Below are 25,449 nucleotides of genomic sequence, written 5' to 3' on the forward strand. Positions count from 1 at the left end.
CTGTACCTATTCCAGAATATTCCGTATCACCCTGGGGCGTACTTCTTCACGCGGCTCCGCTCGGAGCTCCTTCGTTTGTTTTGGGGGGGCAAACAGCAGCGATTAGCATGGTCCACCTTAACATTGCCTTATGATGATGGGGGCTTTGACGTCCCTGATTTTGAGAAGTATTATATTAGCGCCCAGGCGCACTATGCATACCACTGGATGCGCCCCACGCCGTTTATGCCTCAACTTGCTGCTGAGCAATGGGTTGCTCATCCTCTCCCATTGGAGGGCATGGTGCTGGGGAATGTTGGAGACATAGACACTCATCAGACTACGGTGACTTGCACGGTTGATGCCTGGAAGCGCGTTGCGAAGGTGCTGCAGCTTGCACTCCTCTGCTCGCCTGCTTTGCCTCTGGTCTATCACCCTGCCCTGTCCTTGTTGCAGGAGACGGGATTCCGAAGCCTGTGCAAGCGTCTTGTGATACTTACGTGGGGGGACCTTTTCCGAGAGGGTGTCTTCCGTACCCGTGAGCAATTTTTTGGTAGTGGGGAATGTTCCCCGTTGGAGATGTTTTATTATGTCCGGTTGCGGCAAGGTTTGAGGACGCTACTGCCGGAGTTCCCCAACGAACCAGCCGTGGCCTTACCGCTCCACGTGATGTTGCTCTCTGATGGGCGTCACTTGGTCTCCAGGCTGTATGGTGCCACCCGGAAACAGCTGGTCACCTCGCCTAGTCGAGCACGCGAGCGGTGGGATGTTGAGCTCGGAATTTCTATCTCTGATGACCAATGGGCGTACTGTTGTGGTGTGACGGCCAAGGTCTCCTCTAGCTGCCGCTTGAAAATCATACACTATAAATTTGTACAACGATACTATTACACTCCGGTTAAGAAATTCAGATTCCGGTTGGCGGAGGATGATCGATGTTCACGTTGCCATGCGGCGGGAGCCGATTTCCTGCACTTGGCATGGGAGTGTGGGGCCATCGCTGAGTACTGGGTACAGGTTCACGAGGCCCTTCAGGTCATGACTGAGGGTGGTGTATTGTTCGACCCTATGGTCCTACTACTGGGATATACTAAGGAGGTGCCGGCACCCTATCGTAGATTTGTGGACGTGGCTTTATTGTTGGCTAAACGTCGAGTGGCTTGTTGTTGGGGGCGGGGCAGGGCACCACGGTTCGGGGACTGGCTGAGGGATGTCCTTTATTGTCAGGACCAACACAATGTGTATGCAGAAATGATGCCTGTGCGCTGTAGGCCTAAGGACTTCTGGAGCCCGTTGCAGGTATACCTACTCACTCGAGTTGCGCAGGAGTCTGAGTCGGACAGTGAGGATTGGGTTGGGATTGGTTAGCGGGGTTATGCTTGCTAGGAATCAGCCTATATCTATCGGATACCCTGTGTAGCGGCGACTGGAGGGATTCCTGTACACTGCTGCTTAATTTCTTGTGAAAGCTACTCTATATTTGTATTGGGGGGGTGGGGGGAATGCTGCCTGCTCCTGTGTAATGATGCCTAGCTTAACTCGGCCTAGTGGCTGTTGACCTATGGGTATGTGATCACTGTACTGATGCTGCTTTCCGTCCTGGAAGAATGTATGCTTTATATCCGTACTATTGCTGAACTTGCATGCTCTGTCCAGATGTGTCGCATTCCAATTGCTTGCTTATATCGTCATTCTATTGGCATCTCTATTGATATGATTTTTGAATTGGCTACTGGTCTCGCCGTGTACGCTGCTGCATTGTACTGTCCCTGTACCATCATATGCTTTGTATGTATGCCACTGCTGACCTCTGCTTGTCTTCCACTAAATAAAGTTGTTCTGGTTAAAAAAAAAAAAACATTGCTCTTGCAAAGACACCATACATAGCATTAAGGTAATGCGATTGGTCTTGTCCTGGAGCTGGGAATGGAGGGTAAACTCCTGGAACTGTCTCCGAAGCCGGTGTTCCTGGATTCGGGCCAGCCGGCACCGACATCGGAACATCTTCTGGTTGCTCCTGCTCTTCCGGCACAGGATGATCTTCATTCGGATCAGGAGAATGGACCCGGCGCCGGTGATCGACGTGGAGAGACTTCGGGTGAGGCTGACTTCTCAGGAGAGGCTGGATTCGACAATGAAGGAGAGACATGATCCAATCTGTGACGCCAAGGTGAGGTCGATTTCGGCGCCGCTTCTTTTTCAGATCGATGCCTTGAGGAATTCTTCTTTTTCTTATGCTTCCTCAGCTTCGAGTGTCCCGACGCCGACTTCGATCCCGACCTGGATTCGGAACGGGACCTCGATCTCGATCTTATCCTACCTGCTTTCTTATCCTTTCTCATCTTGGCCATAAATAACTTCGCCTCTCTTTCTTTCAATGCCTTCGGGTTCACCTTCCAGCAGCATGGACATCCATCGACGTCATGGTCGGAAGAAAAGCACCACACACAATCCTCGTGCGGGTCAATGATGGACATCTGCTTACCGCACTCCCTGCATGGCTTAAAACCAGACTTCCTCGCAGACATTGTCGAGAGAAACAGAAGAAAACATCAAGAAATACAAAGCTACTACAGAAAGTTCCAAAGAAACCGTTGGCGTCAACGGCACGGAAAAAAGGGAACTGACGTCATCACGCCGACGAGGTCCTATTATGGATCCAGTGACGTCAGCGGGGTCGCGACCGGAGTCGTACCCTCTGTGACGTCGTCCATGACCTCGCTGGCATGGAGAACTACAAAAGTTTCCGATTGGGTGCTGTACTTCGTACTTCCCAAGTTAATGGGAGCTCCTTTAGAGTCTATTCATAAGGCATCGTTGCAGCATTTAACCTGGAAAGCTGTTTTCTTGGTAGCCATCACCTCAGCCCGCAGGGTGAGTGAGATTCAGGCCCTGTGTTGCAAGGAGCCTTACACAGTTTTTCATGCCAATACAGTGGTGCTGAGAACACATCCAGGCGTCCTCCCCAAGGTGGTCTCGGATTTCCACATCAATTAGACCATCACACTACCTACTTTCTTCCCTCAATCAAACACTCCCCCGGAGAGATCTTTACACTCCCTAGATCTCCGGAGGGTTTTGAAATTTTACCTGGCAAGAACTCTTCCACTTAGGAAGTCTGACCGGCTCTTTGTTAATTATGGTGCAATTAATAACGGTCTGTCAGCTTCAAAAAGGTCTATCTCTAAATGGATCGTCTCCTGTATAGCTCTGTCTTACCAATTAGCTAACAAAGCTTTACAGGGCAAACCATGTGCACATTCCACTAGAGGGAAAGCTTCTACAACAGCTCTCCTTCGCAACATTCTGATATCTGAGATTTGCAAGGCGGCTATATGGCGCTCAGTACATACCTTTACCCGCCATTACTGCCTAGATTCAGATGCACAGGACGATGCCCAAGAGGTACAGGCTTCTTTGAGGAATTTGTTTGCATAATTGTATTGTAAATGTGATATTGATTCATGTTTTTCTGTGTACTTGATTGCTCGTCCGCGAGACTTTGGGTATGGGTTTGCTAATCTATTCATAGATTATGACTATTGATGAGTATCCCCTGGATGAGAAGGATTAGTTACTTACCTGTAATCCTTGTTCTCATCCAGGGGTATACTCATCAAAGTCATAAACGACCCACCCACCTCCCCGGACGAGCATCACTGCAATGTTATTGTATGATGATTGCAAATTCACTCAGGTGCTTATGCACCTCCAAAAAGAACTGACCTAACTGCCACCTGTGGTGCACCATAGGAGCAAGGGGTCGCCTGCAGGACTTAAAGGCACGGTACCCCTACTCTAATGCCTTAAAGGCAAGGTTGTAGGAAGCACAGGAGGTAACCCATAAACCACGTTGGGAAGGGTGCGTTATGTAAACAAGAACAGGTCCCAACAGGTATTATTTAAAAGACTGTTTCAATAGGAGTATGCCACAAGCATTACTAAGAACAGAACACAAGGAGTCAGAGGATTGAAAAAAGGGTGGTATTATTCACCAAGGGTAAGGGGTAATACATTTACAGTTAAGACAGCACTGTAAAGATTAGATCTTGTGACAACCCAGTGGCACTTGGTGCAAGGTGCTATATACAGTTTGAAGTGAAAATGAGAAGTGCAAGTGCTTTTAAAAACAGCATAAGTGGCGCATACATGAAATTATGTACATCATTTAAAGCTTCAATTACAGAACAAGTTACAATCACTTGAACAATAGTTTTTGGTAAGAGCTTTAAGTGTGATATGCGTCGTATGATTCACGCTGTGTGGTCGACGGCGTTTCGATCCCCTTGGTTTGGGATCGTCATCAGGACGGGGTTGTCGATGGATACAGTGCTGTGGACAAAGGAGGGGAGTCGTGAGCAAGGGCAATGGGCGGGCAGGGAGGGGTAGGTGAGGGGTAGGGGATTTAAGTTGGACTAAATCGAGTTAGATCTATCGTGAGAAAGGGACCGTGACTGTAGTGGTGGCCAGAGAGGGAAGGAGAGTGCTATTAGGGGTGACTAGTGTGGAAAAATTGGGCCAGGCGAGGGGGAGACCTTTCAGTGGAATGGTGATCCACCTATAAGGGAATGAACTTACAGTTGCCAGTTGGGATGGCGAGTCTGGCGGCACACGGCTGTTACTAGCGTCAATTGCTGTAGAAAAAATATTGACGTGAGTGTTAAAAAGGCAGGGGTGTAACAGGATAGTACGGGAGGGTCTCTGGATGTGATTACCTGGTCGCGTTCCGTCCCAGGGATGCTCACAGAGTTGGGCAGCGTCTGGGAAAAGAGAGCGCGCATGCGGTCAGTTAGGCTGTAAGACGCTCAATAATAGAGCAGATGCTGACTAAATGCGTGCCATCTGGTGGTGCAATCTCTCTGACACACTCTTACCTGGAAAAATGAAAAGCACAGAAGGCAAGCGCTCATCTGGCGTGGCTGGTCGGCAGTAAATGCGGGAACAGACCGCGCGTTACCTGAGTCCTGGCTTATGTCCAGGTTGCCGCGCGAGGGGGGTGGGAGGGCCGGTGGAGTGTGGGCGTGAGCCAGGGGCGGGGTTTAGGGACGGCCGGGGATGTGTCGCGAGGCCATTGGTAAGAGTAAAGGGAAGGGGCGGGAGTAGGAAGGGCCGGGGAGGAGTGGTAGGGCGTGGGTGAAGGTTCCCATGGCAACCCAAGTAAACAGGAAGGAAGGCAGTATCAGAACGCCGTCAAAGGCCGGCAGTCGCGTGAAAGGGAAATGTCAGCAATTTAATGTAAACAAAGGTTGAAAAAAGCTCAATTAGCGCTGTCGGCGTTAAAGGCATGAAAAACATTACAGTATGTTGTGAGCCAACAGGTACAAGCAAATAACAATAATAATGCTCGCAGTGCAAATAAGGCATGTTAGAGCCGGAGCAACAGGGTCTAATTGGTGTAAAACCGGGCGGTTAATTTACAGGATGTAGAAAAAGGCTTGGAGGGTACGTGGAGCCAGGTCAAGGGTTTAGTCTGGGCGGAGGTTCATACTGTGGAGGTAATATAATTACAATACGGGATTTACAATCCATGGAAATAAGTGTACTGTTTATGTACCTCCGGTGACGCTCTGGACATGAATGTGGAGTAAATGTGATCATAATAGAAAACAATAATCTTAGAACATGTTGTAATTTAACAGCCACGAAAGAAGGGTTTTTGGTGTGAAACCAGGCGGTTAATTTACAGGGGTTTGTAAAAGAGAGTACTGGTCAGGATGAAGGATCAAATGAATTTGTGGCGTGGAACGCAGTTCAGGAGTAAATGTGATCATAATAGAAAACAATAATCTTAGAACATGTTGTAATTTAACAGCCACGAAAGAAGGGTTTTTGGTGTGAAACCAGGCGGTTAATTTACAGGGATTTGTAAAAGAGAGTACTGGTCAGGATGAAGGATCAAATGAATTTGTGACGTGGAACGCAGTTCAGGGGAAAGAGGGACTTAGGTGGTGATGGTACTGGTCCATTCATCAAGGGTGTTGAGCCCGTGGTTGACCGAGTCAACTCTGGCGATCCATTTGCATTCAGCTCTGTTGAGCAGAGCAGTCATGTTGCCTCCTCTGAGGGGTAGGGTAGGCTTCTCAATGACCTGCCATCTTAGGTCCGTGTCAGTATGAGAATGTTCAATGAAATGTGAGACCAGGGGCGCTGTGAGTACCTTACAATTGATTCTGCTTTTATGTTGTATGATCCGCTGTTTCACCATTTGTGTTGTCTGGCCGATGTAGATCAAGTCACACGGGCATCGGATGGCATAGATTACGTTTTGCGTTTTGCAATTGGTTAGATGAGTGAGCTGGTGTGTTTGTCCCATGAATTTGAATTCTTTGGTGTTCATTGTCAATTCGCACACACTACAGGACTGGCATTTGAAATGTCCAATGACCGGGGGCATGCCCCAAGCTGCTGTGATGGTGTTTGTGTTGCTCTCGGTGTTGGTGGTCGGCCAAGTGATGGCACGAACGAGGTGGTTAGCGATGTTACTACCTCTCTGATAAGAGAACAGGGGAGGTGCGCTGAATTGTTCTTCCGATCGTAACACAGTCCAGTTCTTTTTGATAATTTTGGCAACTCTGTTGCTGTCCGGACTGAAGACTGAGACAAAGGGAATCCTTTTCAAAGTTTGTTTGTTTTGGTTTGGCACTAGTAGGTCCTCCCGGTGGTTATACCATGCCCGTTTTTTGGCTTGTTTCACCAGACGTCGTGGGTAACCTCTATTGATCAGTTTGGAGACTAGGATATCCGCCTCCCTGAAGTAATCCTTGCGCCACTTACAATTCCTCCGGATGCGGAGGAATTGGCCAAAGGGGAGACCATCGCGCAGGCCTCTGGGGTGGTTACTAGAGTAGTGCAGCAACGTGTTCCGTTCAGTTGGTTTGCGATAGAGTATAGTTCCAATTTTGCCTTCCTCTGCATGTATTGTGACATCCAAAAAGGGTAGGTCATTGGGTTTGGTTTCATATGTGAATTTGAGATGTTCCTGGGAAGAGTTTAACCATTCAACGCACGGCTGTAAGGAGTCAGCTGTCCCATTCCAGATTAATAGAATGTCATCGATGTACCGACGCCACAGATGGATTTGGGGTCGGTACGGGTTGATGTGGTTGAGGAACAATGATTTTTCAAGGGCATGTACATATAGAATGGCAAAATTCGGAGCAAAGCAAGCCCCCATTGCTACTCCCTTGATTTGCAGGTAGTATGTATTTTTGTACAAGAAATAATTGTTTTGTAGGGCCACTCTTAAGAGATCCATAACGAAATCAGTAGGGATTTTGGATGGTTGTGGTCTGGTGATCAGAAGGTTTTTGATTACGTTGAGTCCTTCGCAGTGGGGAATGTTAGTGTAGAGGGATTCAATATCCAAACTTGCCATTATTTGATTGTCCATATCGAAAGGTTGGTCCTCAATGGTGGTGATTAGGTCCATAGTGTCACGGATGTAGGTGTCCGTTGTGGGCACAAATTCTTTTATCACAGAGTCCACAAACTTGCCAAGGGGTTCCACAACCTCACACCCACAGAAACGAAACTTCTGTCGCGTGGTCTTTCGTTCGTGCCAACGGTTAGAACCAACTTTCTGGATCTCCAGTCCAACCTTCTGAAATTTTTCAGGAGAATCCGACTAAAACACTTTTTTGCCGACAAACCAGACAACAGTGGGTCAGAGATTTCTCCATTTCGGCCACCCTCCACCTTCAACCCTCCCTCGCATCAAATGCCACCAGAAATTCTGACTTTTTAAAAACTTGTTTTAAAAGAAGTCATGGCACTAAAGACCATTCCACGCTACGTCCCCTACAACCTGCCATGGGAGGAGAAAGAAGCACTTTCCACCCTACAAAACAATCCGGGAATAGTCATCAAACCCGCGGACAAGGGAGGTGGGATTGTTGTCCTCAATAACACTGAATACGACAGGGAGGTAGAACGACAATTAACCAACCACGACCACTACCGTGCTCTATCCAAAGATCCCTTGGCAGACATAAGACAAAAGATTCTCTCTATTACAACTACAGCCAGAGACAACAATGTGATCAACAAAAAAGAATTTGATTTTTTGAACAACCCACACCCAAGGACCCCGATCCTCTATGTACTTCCCAAAATACATAAAGACGCCAGAAATCCTCCTGGACGCCCGATAGTATCGGGATGCGGCTCCATCCTGGAACCCCTTGGCAAGTTTGTGGACTCTGTGATAAAAGAATTTGTGCCCACAACGGACACCTACATCCGTGACACTATGGACCTAATCACCACCATTGAGGACCAACCTTTCGATATGGACAATCAAATAATGGCAAGTTTGGATATTGAATCCCTCTACACTAACATTCCCCACTGCGAAGGACTCAACGTAATCAAAAACCTTCTGATCACCAGACCACAACCATCCAAAATCCCTACTGATTTCGTTATGGATCTCTTAAGAGTGGCCCTACAAAACAATTATTTCTTGTACAAAAATACATACTACCTGCAAATCAAGGGAGTAGCAATGGGGGCTTGCTTTGCTCCGAATTTTGCCATTCTATATGTACATGCCCTTGAAAAATCATTGTTCCTCAACCACATCAACCCGTACCGACCCCAAATCCATCTGTGGCGTCGGTACATCGATGACATTCTATTAATCTGGAATGGGACAGCTGACTCCTTACAGCCGTGCGTTGAATGGTTAAACTCTTCCCAGGAACATCTCAAATTCACATATGAAACCAAACCCAATGACCTACCCTTTTTGGATGTCACAATACATGCAGAGGAAGGCAAAATTGGAACTATACTCTATCGCAAACCAACTGAACGGAACACGTTGCTGCACTACTCTAGTAACCACCCCAGAGGCCTGCGCGATGGTCTCCCCTTTGGCCAATTCCTCCGCATCCGGAGGAATTGTAAGTGGCGCAAGGATTACTTCAGGGAGGCGGATATCCTAGTCTCCAAACTGATCAATAGAGGTTACCCACGACGTCTGGTGAAACAAGCCAAAAAACGGGCATGGTATAACCACCGGGAGGACCTACTAGTGCCAAACCAAAACAAACAAACTTTGAAAAGGATTCCCTTTGTCTCAGTCTTCAGTCCGGACAGCAACAGAGTTGCCAAAATTATCAAAAAGAACTGGACTGTGTTACGATCGGAAGAACAATTCAGCGCACCTCCCCTGTTCTCTTATCAGAGAGGTAGTAACATCGCTAACCACCTCGTTCGTGCCATCACTTGGCCGACCACCAACACCGAGAGCAACACAAACACCATCACAGCAGCTTGGGGCATGCCCCCGGTCATTGGACATTTCAAATGCCAGTCCTGTAGTGTGTGCGAATTGACAATGAACACCAAAGAATTCAAATTCATGGGACAAACACACCAGCTCACTCATCTAACCAATTGCAAAACGCAAAACGTAATCTATGCCATCCGATGCCCGTGTGACTTGATCTACATCGGCCAGACAACACAAATGGTGAAACAGCGGATCATACAACATAAAAGCAGAATCAATTGTAAGGTACTCACAGCGCCCCTGGTCTCACATTTCATTGAACATTCTCATACTGACACGGACCTAAGATGGCAGGTCATTGAGAAGCCTACCCTACCCCTCAGAGGAGGCAACATGACTGCTCTGCTCAACAGAGCTGAATGCAAATGGATCGCCAGAGTTGACTCGGTCAACCACGGGCTCAACACCCTTGATGAATGGACCAGTACCATCACCACCTAAGTCCCTCTTTCCCCTGAACTGCGTTCCACGTCACAAATTCATTTGATCCTTCATCCTGACCAGTACTCTCTTTTACAAATCCCTGTAAATTAACCGCCTGGTTTCACACCAAAAACCCTTCTTTCGTGGCTGTTAAATTACAACATGTTCTAAGATTATTGTTTTCTATTATGATCACATTTACTCCTGAACTGCGTTCCACGCCACAAATTCATTTGATCCTTCATCCTGACCAGTACTCTCTTTTACAAACCCCTGTAAATTAACCGCCTGGTTTCACACCAAAAACCCTTCTTTCGTGGCTGTTAAATTACAACATGTTCTAAGATTATTGTTTTCTATTATGATCACATTTACTCCACATTCATGTCCAGAGCGTCACCGGAGGTACATAAACAGTACACTTATTTCCATGGATTGTAAATCCCGTATTGTAATTATATTACCTCCACAGTATGAACCTCCGCCCAGACTAAACCCTTGACCTGGCTCCACGTACCCTCCAAGCCTTTTTCTACATCCTGTAAATTAACCGCCCGGTTTTACACCAATTAGACCCTGTTGCTCCGGCTCTAACATGCCTTATTTGCACTGCGAGCATTATTATTGTTATTTGCTTGTACCTGTTGGCTCACAACATACTGTAATGTTTTTCATGCCTTTAACGCCGACAGCGCTAATTGAGCTTTTTTCAACCTTTGTTTACATTAAATTGCTGACATTTCCCTTTCACGCGACTGCCGGCCTTTGACGGCGTTCTGATACTGCCTTCCTTCCTGTTTACTTGGGTTGCCATGGGAACCTTCACCCACGCCCTACCACTCCTCCCCGGCCCTTCCTACTCCCGCCCCTTCCCTTTACTCTTACCAATGGCCTTGCGACACATCCCCGGCCGTCCCTAAACCCCGCCCCTGGCTCACGCCCACACTCCACCGGCCCTCCCACCCCCCTCGCGCGGCAACCTGGACATAAGCCAGGACTCAGGTAACGCGCGGTCTGTTCCCGCATTTACTGCCGACCAGCCACGCCAGATGAGCGCTTGCCTTCTGTGCTTTTCATTTTTCCAGGTAAGAGTGTGTCAGAGAGATTGCACCACCAGATGGCACGCATTTAGTCAGCATCTGCTCTATTATTGAGCGTCTTACAGCCTAACTGACCGCATGCGCGCTCTCTTTTCCCAGACGCTGCCCAACTCTGTGAGCATCCCTGGGACGGAACGCGACCAGGTAATCACATCCAGAGACCCTCCCGTACTATCCTGTTACACCCCTGCCTTTTTAACACTCACGTCAATATTTTCTACAGCAATTGACGCTAGTAACAGCCGTGTGCCGCCAGACTCGCCATCCCAACTGGCAACTGTAAGTTCATTCCCTTATAGGTGGATCACCATTCCACTGAAAGGTCTCCCCCTCGCCTGGCCCAATTTTTCCACACTAGTCACCCCTAATAGCACTCTCCTTCCCTCTCTGGCCACCACTACAGTCACGGTCCCTTTCTCACGATAGATCTAACTCGATTTAGTCCAACTTAAATCCCCTACCCCTCACCTACCCCTCCCTGCCCGCCCATTGCCCTTGCTCACGACTCCCCTCCTTTGTCCACAGCACTGTATCCATCGACAACCCCGTCCTGATGACGATCCCAAACCAAGGGGATCGAAACGCCGTCGACCACACAGCGTGAATCATACGACGCATATCACACTTAAAGCTCTTACCAAAAACTATTGTTCAAGTGATTGTAACTTGTTCTGTAATTGAAGCTTTAAATGATGTACATAATTTCATGTATGCGCCACTTATGCTGTTTTTAAAAGCACTTGCACTTCTCATTTTCACTTCAAACTGTATATAGCACCTTGCACCAAGTGCCACTGGGTTGTCACAAGATCTAATCTTTACAGTGCTGTCTTAACTGTAAATGTATTACCCCTTACCCTTGGTGAATAATACCACCCTTTTTTCAATCCTCTGACTCCTTGTGTTCTGTTCTTAGTAATGCTTGTGGCATACTCCTATTGAAACAGTCTTTTAAATAATACCTGTTGGGACCTGTTCTTGTTTACTTAAAGGCAAGGTGTCAGTTTTCTTTGTTTTCTTTATACTCTACTGCAGCCTACTGGAAAATGCCTGCAATTACAGGTTTTCTCTATGGCAATAAAGCATTGTTGTAAGACAAATGTTTACTGCTCTCTTTCTTCTCTAGGGGTTGGGAGAGTATAGGTGCTACTATTCAAACCCATGTAATTTCAGCATTTTTGGCCATTGTGGAAATATTTTAGGCTGTGTGTGTATATATATATATATATATATATATATATATATATATATATATATATATCAGTCAGTCAGTCAGTCAGTCAGTCAATCACTTTTATTCGATTTTTAAAAAAATCATAAAAAGACACAGGATACATTTCAAAGGTTACACATACAGAAAAATTAAATATCACAGGGAAAATATTTACATAGTATATACATAGTGATTCATAGATCATAGCAGCTGAATGTAAAGTGACATGAGCGCAAGCAATTCCTATGTACAATGGAAAAGGATAAAAGGATAAAAAGGTACGTTTAAAATATATAAAACATCGCTGAATCTATTTTCTTGTGAGAGTTAAATTCTTAAGAACAGTTGCCTTTAAAAAATTTCGTTTATAATCAATCCATTATTACATTTTCTGCGCTTTTTATTGATGCGTACTCCTGCTACTAAAAAACTTGCTACATGAAAAGTGACTTGTGCATTGTGCAAAAGTTGCAGGAATGAGAGGGCTGGCCTCACGTGTAAGAAGCGGGCCTCTCTAAGGATGGGGACAAGATATTTCCTTCTGATTTTATCATAGTGATCACAGAACATAATAAAGTGTAAGGTGTCCTGGGGTGAGAAGTTATCACAATCACAAGGTTTGTTGTTTTCCGGGGTCTCCCATCTATAGTATGAGCCCAATAAAAAGTGAATTAAATTCAACCGAAATCTAATTAAAAGAAAGCGTTGGAAAGAGTTGTTTACAAGTATCAGGTAGGGTTCTGGGCCTGGAACGGTTTTCAGTGTGAAATTCCTTCTCACAGTAAATTTCATAAGTTCAGTTTCCTCTTGCTCGAAAATAAAAAGGTTCATCAGTGAATCCTTAACTGTTTTAACATCCTCTTTGGTTATACTCATAGGTGAGTAAAAAAGGTCGATGCGTCCCACCTTTGCTAACATATTTTTTACAAACAACATCCAGGGAATCTTGAGAACTCCATCCAAATTTAAACAATCTTCTAGAATTTTATGATTTAAAGAGATCTCTTCATTTAACCAGGTTTTGAGCCAAGTAGTAATCGGGGCAGATTTTATCACATCAGAAACATACCCAACTCCCAGTTCTGAGTGAGTGGAAAAAGTAGGGGTAGACTGGGGAACAGAAAGCAATGATCTTAAAAACCTATTTTCTGCCCTTTGAATAGGGACAGGCTCTATGTATCCCCAGATTGAAGCCCCGTAATTAGCGATTGCGATGCTCTTGGCATTATATACTTTGAGAATCGCGCTCGTCGGTCTTGAGCCCAGTTTTCTAGCAAAATTCAGGATGGCTCCTGTCGATCTGCTTAGTGCGTTGGATTTGGCCTTAAGTTGGGGACCCCACGTACCTTTATCATATATATATATATATATATATATATATATATATTTTCACATATGCATTTATAGATATATATATATATGTATTTTCTATATGCTCCGGGATCCTGCACATGGGCGGGGATTATTCATAGATTATGACTTTGATGAGTATCCCCTAGATGAGAACTGGGGTCCTGGTTAGCAGGATCCATCAGACTAGTCAAAAATATGCTGACACCAAGCAAAACGTGGGGGTAACCATGAAAGTAGATCCTACTTTCCTACAGACTTCTACTGTTTAAATACTTAAACTACAGGCTTCTGGTGTGTTTCCTGACTTATATTGTTTCACTGTATTTGCACAATTCTTCCTAAGTACTTAATATAGACAATATTGTGTGTTGCTCCAATTCAAATACATGCTAAGCTTTATATGGCTCTGTTGCCTCACTATTTTTGAGAACAGATAATCAGTGAAACACTTCTACACTTAGAACTGAAAAATACCTACCATTGGTATGATGAGGTGATTCTGATGATGTTGTTTGCACACCAGATGATTGTGAGACACTGCCAACTTCTTTCAACTTTGAACAAAATAGAAAGTGAATGAAATAAATATTTAGTAACAATTTAAAAACCAAAAGAAATGACAAAACATCAGAAATAAAAATGCAATTCCAACCCCACAATTGCAAGGTGAGCACAAGTGGCTTGAAAAATATGTTGTTTCTTCTTTTAAACTACAGTCAGCAGCAACAAGAACGAAATTCCAATGAACCTAGTTTGGGAGGCTTTTGAAGCATACATAAAAGATCCTTGCAAGGTAGATTGTTGAATTCAATATGATCCCATCAAGAGGTAGATCTCCTAGGCACGGAAAGTTGCCATGCCAGACCTGGAAAAAAATATACTTATAAGAGACCTAGACACAAAATTATTTAGCAAAGATGCATTATCCAAAGTTTATGATGCAAGGGAGCTCCGGAGCCTTCATTGGGGTGTTTGGTGTGGAAACCCAGGCATTGAGCGATACTGTAGGCAATGAAAAGAATGATGTTATGTAACCATTGATTGAGTGGGAACATTAGGAATTAAATCTTTCTATAGGGGTTTATATTCCACTAAATGATATATGTCAGTGGAGGGTACAATTGTTTAATATGAATTAGGTCACACTACCCCAGCTGGACTAAGGAAATAAGGATCTACTAAGACAGCCAAAGTAATTGATGAAGATTAAAAAAGCTGTCAATACAATCTTTAGCAGCATGCGCCTGGAAGTGATGGGCTAAAACTGGAGTAAATTCATATTTTCGCCCTATTTTCTCTCAATGTTTAATTACTCTAGATCAGAGTGACTGTTACCACCTACATTGTGGGAAGTATTCACTGCTTCAAGGCTGAAGCCTGCTAAGGAGGACTCCAAATGTGAATCCTATAGGCCTCCATCACTCGTTAACTTAGATAGTTTGCACAGACTCTTGATTCTCAAGCCTGGTATATTTCTCCCTAATCAAGCAGGATTCATATTGTGTCATTGCACGCCCCAGAAACTCCATACACTATTTGGCTGCCTGCATCAGCTACATCCTGAGTTGTTGCATGCCAAGAATTATTATACTGAAAACAAAAAGTACATATTTATTCGCAACAAGCGCAAGAAGCGTTTATCGCTATTTGAGAGTACTAGAGCATTCGATATTATCATATCAGTTAACTACAGAGTGGCGATCAATAACGTAAAAGCCCTGATCAACCAAAGGAGGGCACTCTCACTCAGGGTGTGTTGTGCTTACGAAATGGTAGTGCTCCTTAAGCTTCTTTATCAATTTCGGACATCCCCTCGGTACTGAATGACCATTTTTAAGCTACTGAGGGCAGCCATGTTGAAATTAATATAAGCAAATAAACAATCCCTTATCATCTGGTAGAAACCAGCCCTACATTACCGTGGGTGGGGTAGATTAACAAGGCACAGCAACTAATTTGACAGGAACTGTTCGAGAAGCAAAATATTTTCACTGGGACAAGCTTCATTTCACTGTGCATGTTTTAAGGCTGTGGATAACACATTACTACGTGGTATTTGTTTGTACTCCCCACTGCAATATGTGACCAAAGCTTGTCAGCCCTCTTTTTCACGAGAGCCTCAATCTCACATGGCACTCTCACAATTAATATCAACTCCAAGGCACCAAGTGCCTCTCATAAGCAACACCACAATCAATGTGGCCTTTAAAGATTGATCCAATCTTTTGACTTCAAAACATTTTGCTGCACACAAACTAGGGTTGTTTTGTACAAAGATAAATGCATAGAACTCAGCTTTACATTTATCAAAACAATGCCTCATACCCCATTAGACTGCAATGACTGATGAGGTTGGAGATGGGCTCAACATTTTAAAAATGCCATCATTCTGGAGTAGACTTCATGCACCCAGCATTACTGTGCCTTCAGTGGTGAAACACTGCCACAAGTTCTTTAAGGAATTATCACTAATGATGTAGCTTTGTCCTTCTTCTCTATTGGCCCACCAGGATATGTCTGAGACATCCTTTTCTCAAAAAGGATGTTTGTAACTTTACCATTGTTGTTGGCCAAGTGAAAGGAAGGCATTATGTTAGGGATGGAAAACCTCTCAGTCATTACCACATTAGATCAAAGACTTGGTAACCTATAATGATATGTCAGATACTTAGGCTTCTCTTCTCCAATAGACTTCATGTCCCAGAGACACATAGATTCTTCTCTGTATATGTTTTGCTTGAATGGACAATACTCAAATAATGCCACCTTAGATAAGCTTCAATTATTAATCTTTTGTTTCCACTACATTATTTATTAAATACATCTGATCAGGAATAATTAGTACGCTGCAATCTAACATTAAGTTAAGACATATAGTTAGGAGGTTCAACGTAGACTTGGTCAGGAACTGCTTGACAACTGTTTAAGGGTACTTTGTATTGAATGTTGGCTGCCCTAAGTGTTTCTTCAACTATCTGAATATTTCATTTATGTTATTACTCAGAATACACTCTAGCTATTTATATTAAGTTCATACTTCCACAAAGGTTGAATGTAGGGTATTTTGCTTTTTCAATAATATTTCTTATTGGAAAAAAATCCTAAAGACCATATAAAAAGGCATGAAAAAATAATTCTGAAATCGGGAGGTAAGCATGATTAGTTTAATAGCGAAGTTGATTCTCCTAGAGGGAAGAGATATATATTCAGAAAAAGAAAGTCCAAAAAGGTTTGAGTACAGAGAAAGAGAGCATGTAAACTCAACCAGTCTATAGTGATAGGCAGCAGGGACATGGCCTAGCTACTTTTTGAGCACCACTCCACTTCACAATTTCAGTAAATAGTAGTGTTGTAATTCGAATTTTTACACACTGGTGAACTTTTGCAATAAATGTAGGCGATTCCAGAAACAAATCTCTATTGGCATTCACTAGATATCCACTCGGGCCAAATAGAGGCCCATCGTTCAAGCCAACCCTCAAAAGATAATTTGGACCAACACGTTATGGTCAGAGATAAAGTGCCTAAAAAAAATAAGGAAATGTTTGCAAATGGTTTGCAACTAAGTTCCAGCACCTGGCATGTTCAAAAAGCATTGCAGCTATTAATATTTATTTAAAAAAAACATATTGAGCAATACCATATTCAGTTTGTAAAGCAAACAAGGACTTTAAATTCTCTTGCTCACAAACATAGGGATAGTACAGGTATCTTAGATGAGTGCAAGTAGGAATATGCTACTTACCAGTATGCATCTGTTCTTGGCATGTAGGGCTGCTGACATTCATATCTGGGCATAGATCGCCGCCTAGTGTTGGGTCCGGATGATTGCACATTGTTGTCCTGGAAGAGTCTTCGAAGTATCACGAGATAGGTGGCTCCTCCCCTGGACTACAGTGCGCATGGGCATCCTCTCCATCCTCAGATTGTTTTTCGCCATTGTGGCAGAGATGGAGTGTAATACAGTAAGTGATGACCATGCCTGAGAATGATTCTGAGTGCTACAGCTGCTACAGGCACGGGGGGGGAGGAGGGTGGGCGATATGAATGTAGCCCTACATGCCAAGAACAGATGCATACTGGTAAGTAGCATATTCCGTTGAGGCATGTGGGCTGCTGAATTCATATCTGTGCATAGAATAAATAGCAGTTACCTCCTTAGAGGTGGTTCCCCTTGCCAACTGCAGCAGTCTGAAAAACGGTTTTGAGAACAGCCTGTCCTACAGTGGCTTGCTGTTTGTAGTGTACATCTACGCAGTAGTGTTTGGTAAATGTATGTATGGTGGTCCATGTGGCTGTTCTACATATATCCTGTAGGGGAATGTTACCTAGGAAAGCCATGGATGCCCCTAACTTGCGTGTGGAATGTGCTCTTGGGGGAACTGTTAATGTGCGTTTAGCTTTTTGATAACAGATTTGTATGCACTTAACAATCCATCTGGCTATACCTGATTTGGAAATAGGGTTGCCTTTGTGTTGTGGAGAGAAGGCAACACACAGTTGTTTAGTCTTTCTAAAGACTTTTGTCCTGTCGATGTAATACAGGAGAGCTCTTAACATCTAAGGTGTGCAGTGCTCGGTCTGCCACAGAATTAGGATTTGGAAAGAAAACTGGCAGTTCTATGGTTTGATTAATGTGGAACTGCGACACCACTTTAGGCATGAATTTAGGGTTGGTACGTAGTACTACCCTATTAGCATGAATTTGTAGGAAAGGCTCTTGAATTGTTAGGGCTTGAAGCTCACTAAGGGCCAGATGTATCAAAGGGTTTTGCCCATTCTGTATCTATGGGGAAATGTGTTGATACATATGGCCCTAACTCTTCTTAGTGATGTGATGGCTATCGGAAAAGCCACTTTCCATGTAAGAAACTGTATCTCACAGGAATGAAGAGGTTCAAAGGGTAGCCCCATGAGTCTGGTGAGAACTATGTTTAGATTCCAGACAGGTGAAGGAGGGTGTCTGGGAGGGATCACTCTTTTGAGTCCTTCCAAAAAAGCCTTAATGGCAGGCACTCTGAAAAGGGAAAGATGCTGCCTGTTTTGAAGATATGCTGCCATGGCGGCCAAATGTATCCTGATGGAACTATATGCCAGATTGCATCTGTATAGATGCAACAAATAACATATGATGTTCTGCGTGGACGCATCTCGCGGATTGTCATTATTGGAACAGTAGATGACAAATCGCTTCCATTTGGCTGCATAGCATGCCCTAGTTGTAGGCCACCTTGCCTCCTTGATGATGTTCATACAGTCAGGGGGCAAGTTGAGGTAGCCAAACTCTATGACCTCAGGAGCCATATTGCAAGGCTCAACTGTTGCGGATCTGGGTGCTGAATGTCTCCATGGCTCTGAGTGAGGAGACTGGGCGTGAGGCGCAGCCGTTGGTGAGGCACCACTGAAAGTTCCAGGAACGTGGTGTACCAGACTTGCCTTGCCCACGTTGGAGCAACCAGGATGAGCGTCATGGAGTGCTGCCACGGTTTGCGTGCCACTAGCGGTATGAGCGGTGCTGGAGGAAAAGCGTACGCAAATCTGCCTGACCAGTTCATCCATATCGCATTGCCCTGAGACTGCGGGTGTGGGAACCTGGCGGCGATGGTTTGGCATTTTGCGTTTTCCTTTGTGGCGAAAAGGTCTATCTCTGGATGACCCCACTGCTGGAAATATGGTTGGAGCACCGAGGGGTGTATCTCCCACTCGTGCATCTGATGGCTGTGCCTGCTGAGCAGGTCCGCCATCTGGTTGTCTTTGCCTGGGAGATGTTCTGCTATGAGGAAGATGTTCCTCTAGATAGCCCACTTCCACATGCTCTGGGCTAGATGAGATAGTCGCGGAGAGTGTGTGCCTCCTTGCTCCTGGATGTAATACATGGCAGTCATGTTGTCCGTCCGGATCAGCACGACTTTGTTGCACAGGTGCAATTTGAATGCCTTCATCGCCATGAAGATTGCCATCAGCTCGATATGCATCTTCTGCTGCCGCGTCGTCCATAGTCCCTGCACGGTATAATGGAGGACATGCGCTCCCCAGCCCTGGAGAGATGCGTCCGTCGTCAGCACTATTTGTGGGACAGGCTCTTGGAACGGTCGTCACCTGCAAAGGTTTTGTGTGTTCCACCAATGCAGAGAGTTGTATGCACGACCGGTCACCAACACTAGGTCTTTCCGATGCCCATGAGCCTGGTTCCACTGTTGTGTCAAGCACTCCTGAAGCGGACGCATGTGTAGCCTCGCGTGCGGGACTATAAAGATGCAGGAGGCCATCATACCGATCAGCTGCATGAATACCTGCGCTGGGAGCGAGTGTTGGGGCCTGAATTTCTGAATTAGCAGCTGCATGCTGTTGACTCTGGCTGAGTTTGGCTGCGCTATTGCTGTTAAGAGTGTTTATCGTTGCACCTAGGTACTGTTGTACATGAGCGGGCTGAAGGTGCGACTTTGGGTAATTCAGTGAAAATCCTAGACTGTGTAGGAGGTGAATTGTGCATGACATGTGGCTGGCACACTGCTGAGCTGACTTTGCCTGGACAAGCCAGTCGTCCAGGTAGGCATAGACATGGATGTGTTGTCTCCGAAGGTGCGCAGCCACAGTCGCTAAGTACTTGGTGAACACCCTGGGGGCAGTGGTGACCCCGAAAGGCAGGACCTTGAACTGGTAATGCTGGTTGTTGACGGTGAACCTGAGATAGTTCCTGTGACCTGGGTGAATGGGAATGTGGAAATATGCATCTTTCAGGTCTAGGGTTGCTAGGAAGTCTCCCTGACTGAGCAATGGTAGGACTTGCTGTAAAGTTAACATATGAAAATGTTCTGACAAGATGTACTGGTTCAGGGGTCTGAGGTCTAGAATGGGCCGCAGGGAACCGTCCTTTTTTGGGATTAAGAAGTACAGAGAGTACACCCCGTACCTTGCAGCTCTAAAGGCACGAGTTCTATTGCCCCTTTTTGCAGCATAGAGAGTACTTCTTGTTGCAATACGTGCGTGTGCTCTGCAGACATAGGACGGTGCCTTGGGGGTATGTTGGGGGGAGTGGAGGTTAGTTCCAGACAATAGACGTATTGTATAAGTTGTCTCACCCACCTGTCTGTGGTAATGCCTTCCCAGACCGGCAGGAACTGCTGGAGTCTTCCCCCGACCGGTGTTAAATGAAATGAAATGAAATGAAATTAAAAGCAATTTTTATCGCACAACTAAGCCCAGTGGGCGTCAAGGCGCATAACCAAACAATACCAGCTGTCAGATGTACTCCTGTTACGGGTAGGCCTTGACAAAACACCAGGTCTTAAGCGCTTTTTTAAAAGAGGATAGAGAAGGTTGCATCTTAATCTCCTGGGGCATCGAGTTCCATAGTTTGGGAGCAACAATGGAAAAAGCTCTATTTCCCCAGCGTACCCTTTTGGCACGTGGGACAACCAACAAATTCATCTCTGAGGATCTCAAAGATCTACAAGGCTGGTAATGGGTCAATAAAGCACCAAGGGGATCAGAAAAACCATCTGCCAAAGCTCGATAGGCAAGACATAGGATCTTAAACGAGATCCTGAGATGAACAGGGAGCCAATGAAGACTCTTTCTAGCCATCGTAGCAGATGAGGCATTGGGGAATGCCAAAACAAAGCGAGCAGTCGCATTTTGAACGACCTGGGGTCGCTGAATGAGCCCCTTGTTGGAATCTGAATAAAGCGCATTACAATAGTCCAACCTTGAACTCACCAATGCCACTGCCACCTGCTTACGTGCTGAGGGAGAGAGATAGTGAAGAATCCTCTTAAGAATCTTTAACACCCCCCAGCAGGTGGCAACCGTACGGTTGACCTGCAGAGTCATGGACAAGGAGGTGTCAAAAATTACGCCAAGATTTCTTGCAGACTGGGAAGGAGATGGACAGGTTCCCAGCGAGGACGACCACCACTCATCTGACCAGATATCCTGGTCTTTGCCAAAGACCAGGATCTCAGTTTTATCGCCATTCAACTTCAGGGAATTCTGCAGCATCCAGTCAGAGACTGTCTGCATACAGATCCTGAAGTTGGTGGCAGATGTTGAAACTGAGTGGGCCAATGACACCATGATTTGAGTGTCATCGGCGTATGACACCAATTCCATCCCCCGAGATTTTACTAGCCTTGCAAGGGGGCGACATAAATGTTAAATAGGGTCGGACTAAGAGCCGACCCTTGTGGCACCCCACATTGCAAGGACATAACAGGGGAGAGAAATTCACCTAGCTTGACTCTTTGCTCTCTATGCTGTAAAAAGGAGTGCAGAAGGTTAAGAGCCATACCAGAAATCCCTGCCTCCCTCAGCCGAGATGTAAGAGTCGAGGGAGACAGGGTGTCAAACGCCGCGGTGAGGTCCAGTAGCACCAATACTGTGGTTTGGCCAGCGTCCACCTTCATACGAATGGTCTGGGGGCAGTGACAAGGCGTCACTGTTTGTTGGGGGCGGAGGACCTGGCATTGTTATTTCCACGTCCTCTGCCTTTGGTGCTGTTCCCACGATATCCACCCCTGTTATTTTTCTTATAGGTGGTCTGTGTGCTCCCCTTGTTGTATTGGGCTTGCTGCAATGCTTGACCTCTAGAGGCTCCCCTGTTACCGGAGCGACGAAAGGAACTGCCCCTGAACTGCTGTGACTGCAGGGCCCCCATGGATTTTGCTGTCTCAGTGTCTTTCTTAATCTTTTCAAGGGTCGTGTCTACATTAGGACCAAAAAGAAAGTTAGGGTTAACTGGCTGATTAAGCAAAGTTGTTTGGATCTCTGGTTTAAAACCAGAGATGCGGAGCCAGGCATGACGTCTCAGCATAACACTAGTGTTGATGGCCCTAGCTGCTGTGTCTGCTGCATCGAGGGCACACTTGATGGATGCATTCGAAATCAACTTTCCTTCCTGTATTAGCATTTCTGCTCCCTCCTTATAAACATCGGGCAGGTGTTGCATTAGCTGTTCTAACGTGTCGTAGTGAGCCCTATCTTATCTGGCTAATAGGGCCTGTGTATTTAGGATCCTCCAAATATTAGCCGCTTGAGCAGCTACACGCTTGCCAGAAGCTTTAAAGATTTTGGATTCTTTGTCCAGAAGAGGAGCATCACCACTAGTCTGAGAATTTGCTCTTTTGCGAGCATTAGCCACAACTAAGAAGTCCAATGGGAGCAGGCCCCTGATGTACGTAGGTGTAGGAGAGTAGGGTCTGCAATCCTATGGTCACCCCCGATTTTTGCTTTTTGCTTCACTGGTTTACGACTTTCCCTGGCTGTGGGCCTGCTAATCAGACCCACAGCCTAGCTGTGCTCTCTCTAAATTGACAACCATGTACCTTAGGTGCATATCTAATTGGATACTGAGTCACCTTATCAGTCCCTGTACAGTGTACCTTAGGTACCCAGGGCATAGGTGCACCCAGGGCCTACCAGGGGCTGCAGCATGTATTATGCCACCCCTGGCTGGCCATCCAAATCTGACACAACTGGCTGATCAATCAGCTGGGGCAAGGCGGTGTAATCACCCTTTGCTTTAGATATAGTATCCCTATATCTAACCCTAAAATGGACACATATACTCCTATAAGTCACTCCTATGGCAGGCCTTATCAATCCTGAAGGCAGAGTGCTTGGAATTATGTGAGATGGTGCTCTAGCATGAGCTGAGCATGTCTGCAGCTTTCGGAACCAAGTCCTTTAGCTGTTTCCATGATAACGCTATACCATATACTCTTAAGTGCATTATAATCCTCGCGGTTATTGCCAACTTTGGTATAACATTATCAAAACATGTTGAGTAAGGTGTCCTACGAATTGGAATACTACCCCCTCGCCAATTCTGGTGAAGGGGGTAGCATTCCACCCTTCTAGAGGGACACGACATGTATGTAACTGTGAACCCCGGTTAAAGTTAACTCGAGCCTCAGCATCACAAAATGGATGCTGCCACCACAGACACAAGTCTTACCTCCTGCTGCTGGGAGTCCTTCCAGCGAGGGAGGCTCGGACAAAGGGTTTCCTGCCTTGGGGGGGTGCTAGCACCACCCCAGACAGGGTTTTGTGTATTAGGTAGGACAGGGCTGAAAGGAATGAGACATGCCTGGGGCACACAAGGTGTCCCTGTGCATACCCCGGTCTAAACCCGTTCCTGGGGCACTCCAGCCCCAGAGCTGGCGCAAGACTGGAAAAAGGATAGGGGGTGTAACCACCCCCCTTCCTGGTCCCACCCAGAGGAGAGACCTAGTTGTAGTACAGCCCCCTTTAGCCGGATAAAGGTAGGAGCTGGTCCCATTCCAAATTAGATAATCCTGAACAACTTTACAAGAAGAAACTCTGGACTTCGACGTTCTGTTCCACAGAAGACTGAAGAAATCTCCCTTGTGGGCAAGGAGTGTCCACCCTGCACAAGCAGGCACCATCAGCGTCCAGCGGCTTCCCTTTGTCGTCTTCCTTCAAGGATCCAGACTTCAGAGCCCGACGAGACCCGGATTCCCAGACCTCTCCGACCTCTACCTACATCTGCAGCACAGCTGAGATCCGTGGGTGCGACGAGACACGTGGGACCAGCCATCTTGAAAGAAGCAGCACTTCGCTCCAGCACGACTTCTGAGGCAACCTCGTCCAAGTGCTTTGGGGACTGAGAAGCCCCGACCCCGAGCAGCTCCTGCACCGAAGACCAGCCCTCCAGCATCCACGAGATCTGCGTGGGGCCCTTCTGCCTGTTTGCTGCTCGACGCGTTGTCTGGTCACTTGTCGGCTGGCTAGTGACCTCCTAGTCGCTGAACTCCGAAATCTTCACTGCTGGTCTGGTTGCTCCAGACTGGTGCTTGCTCCCTCCCAAAACAGGAGCACCCCGGACCCTCCTGGTTCACTCCAGACGCCGTTTCCACTCACCGCGTGGGTTGCCTTTGCCAAGGCCTGTTGACTCCGAATCCGAAGCTGACACCGCCGACAGCGAAAGCCTGCGTGGGACAGCTCGTGCCTCCATCCTGGTCAAAGACACCACCTGGTCCACGTGGCTGCAGAGACAAGCGTCCACCCTCACCTGATCGCGACGACGACATCTGGTTCCACTCCTGGTTCCACTCCAGTCACTGGCTAGTGACTTTGAACATTGTCCCCTCTGCTTTCAGGTTCTTCTCTTCACTGATCCACCCTTGGATCACACCGGACATCTTCCTCCTGATCCCCTGCAGCATCTTTTCTTCCAGGCTCCATAGACTTCAACGCCGGAACCCGACACGACTTGGCACCTATGCACCCGCAGCCTGTGGGTGAGGTAACAAGAGCATTTCGGTGCTCAAGGGTAGCTTGACTCTCCTAGTGTCCAGTTCCGCAGTCGTTTTAGTTCTACCTAGTCAGGATTGTCCGTACTCACCTTTTTCTTGAACTGTACTGTCCATAGACACTGTTACGCATCTCACGTGTGAGTTCACACTCTGCACACGCGTTCCGTGGGCCTCCTAATACCTACCTAGAGTTAGGATAGCGTGGTCCCAGCGATCCTACAGCCTCTGGACAGCTCCATTTCTTTTATCGACTTTCACATTCCACTTACTTAGTATATGGTTTGTCGTGCCCCTAGGGCACCATTGTAATTTGTGCAACTTAAACGTATTTTTCCTAAGAGAGTGTCATGTGCTTAGCCCTCTGATCTCATAAAGAGTTCAGAGGTGTATGTTAGTTAATAAATGCTTGTTTATTTTCATAACAACCTGTGTGGTGTCTTTTCACTTGGTATTCAAGGGGTTATATGTGGTAAAACAGCTGGCTTCACATGCCAAAAGAGTTTAGCCTAAGACTGTTTTGTCCATGCTACCATTGGGATAGCTGGTCTATAAGGTTGACTTACAACCAATCACCATAAGGGTTGTTTGGACTGATACAAGGTGATCACTAGAACTAGTGAGCATCATATATCAGGCCAACTTCTCACATTGGTGTGCAGCGGTTGGGATTTGAGCTTGCTGTTGTTTTTACCAAATATAATCTTGAGATATCTTTTGAAAGATCACATAAGGTACCAAAGGTACATATAACAAGCTTAGAAATACTCGGAGTTCTACTGAACCAGCTGTTGTAGTAGAAAGGGAGTAGCA

At 46.0% G+C, this 25,449-nt stretch overlaps 1 protein-coding gene across 2 annotated transcripts in view; it reads right to left on the reverse strand.

Annotated features, from left to right (window-relative positions):
- VPS13D (vacuolar protein sorting 13 homolog D) overlaps nucleotides 1-25,449 on the reverse strand; it is a 2,754,556-nt gene that overhangs the window by 2,365,815 nt on the left and 363,292 nt on the right. For both annotated transcript variants that reach the window (XM_086921894.1, XM_086921893.1), the window contains exon 15: nucleotides 13,842-13,917. In XM_086921894.1, the coding sequence (XP_086778020.1) occupies nucleotides 13,842-13,917 (76 nt within the window). The remainder of the gene's footprint in view (nucleotides 1-13,841; nucleotides 13,918-25,449) is intronic.

Source organism: Lissotriton vulgaris, chromosome 5 (genome assembly GCF_964263255.1).
Source record: "Lissotriton vulgaris chromosome 5, aLisVul1.2, whole genome shotgun sequence".
NCBI lineage: Eukaryota > Metazoa > Chordata > Amphibia > Caudata > Salamandridae > Lissotriton > Lissotriton vulgaris.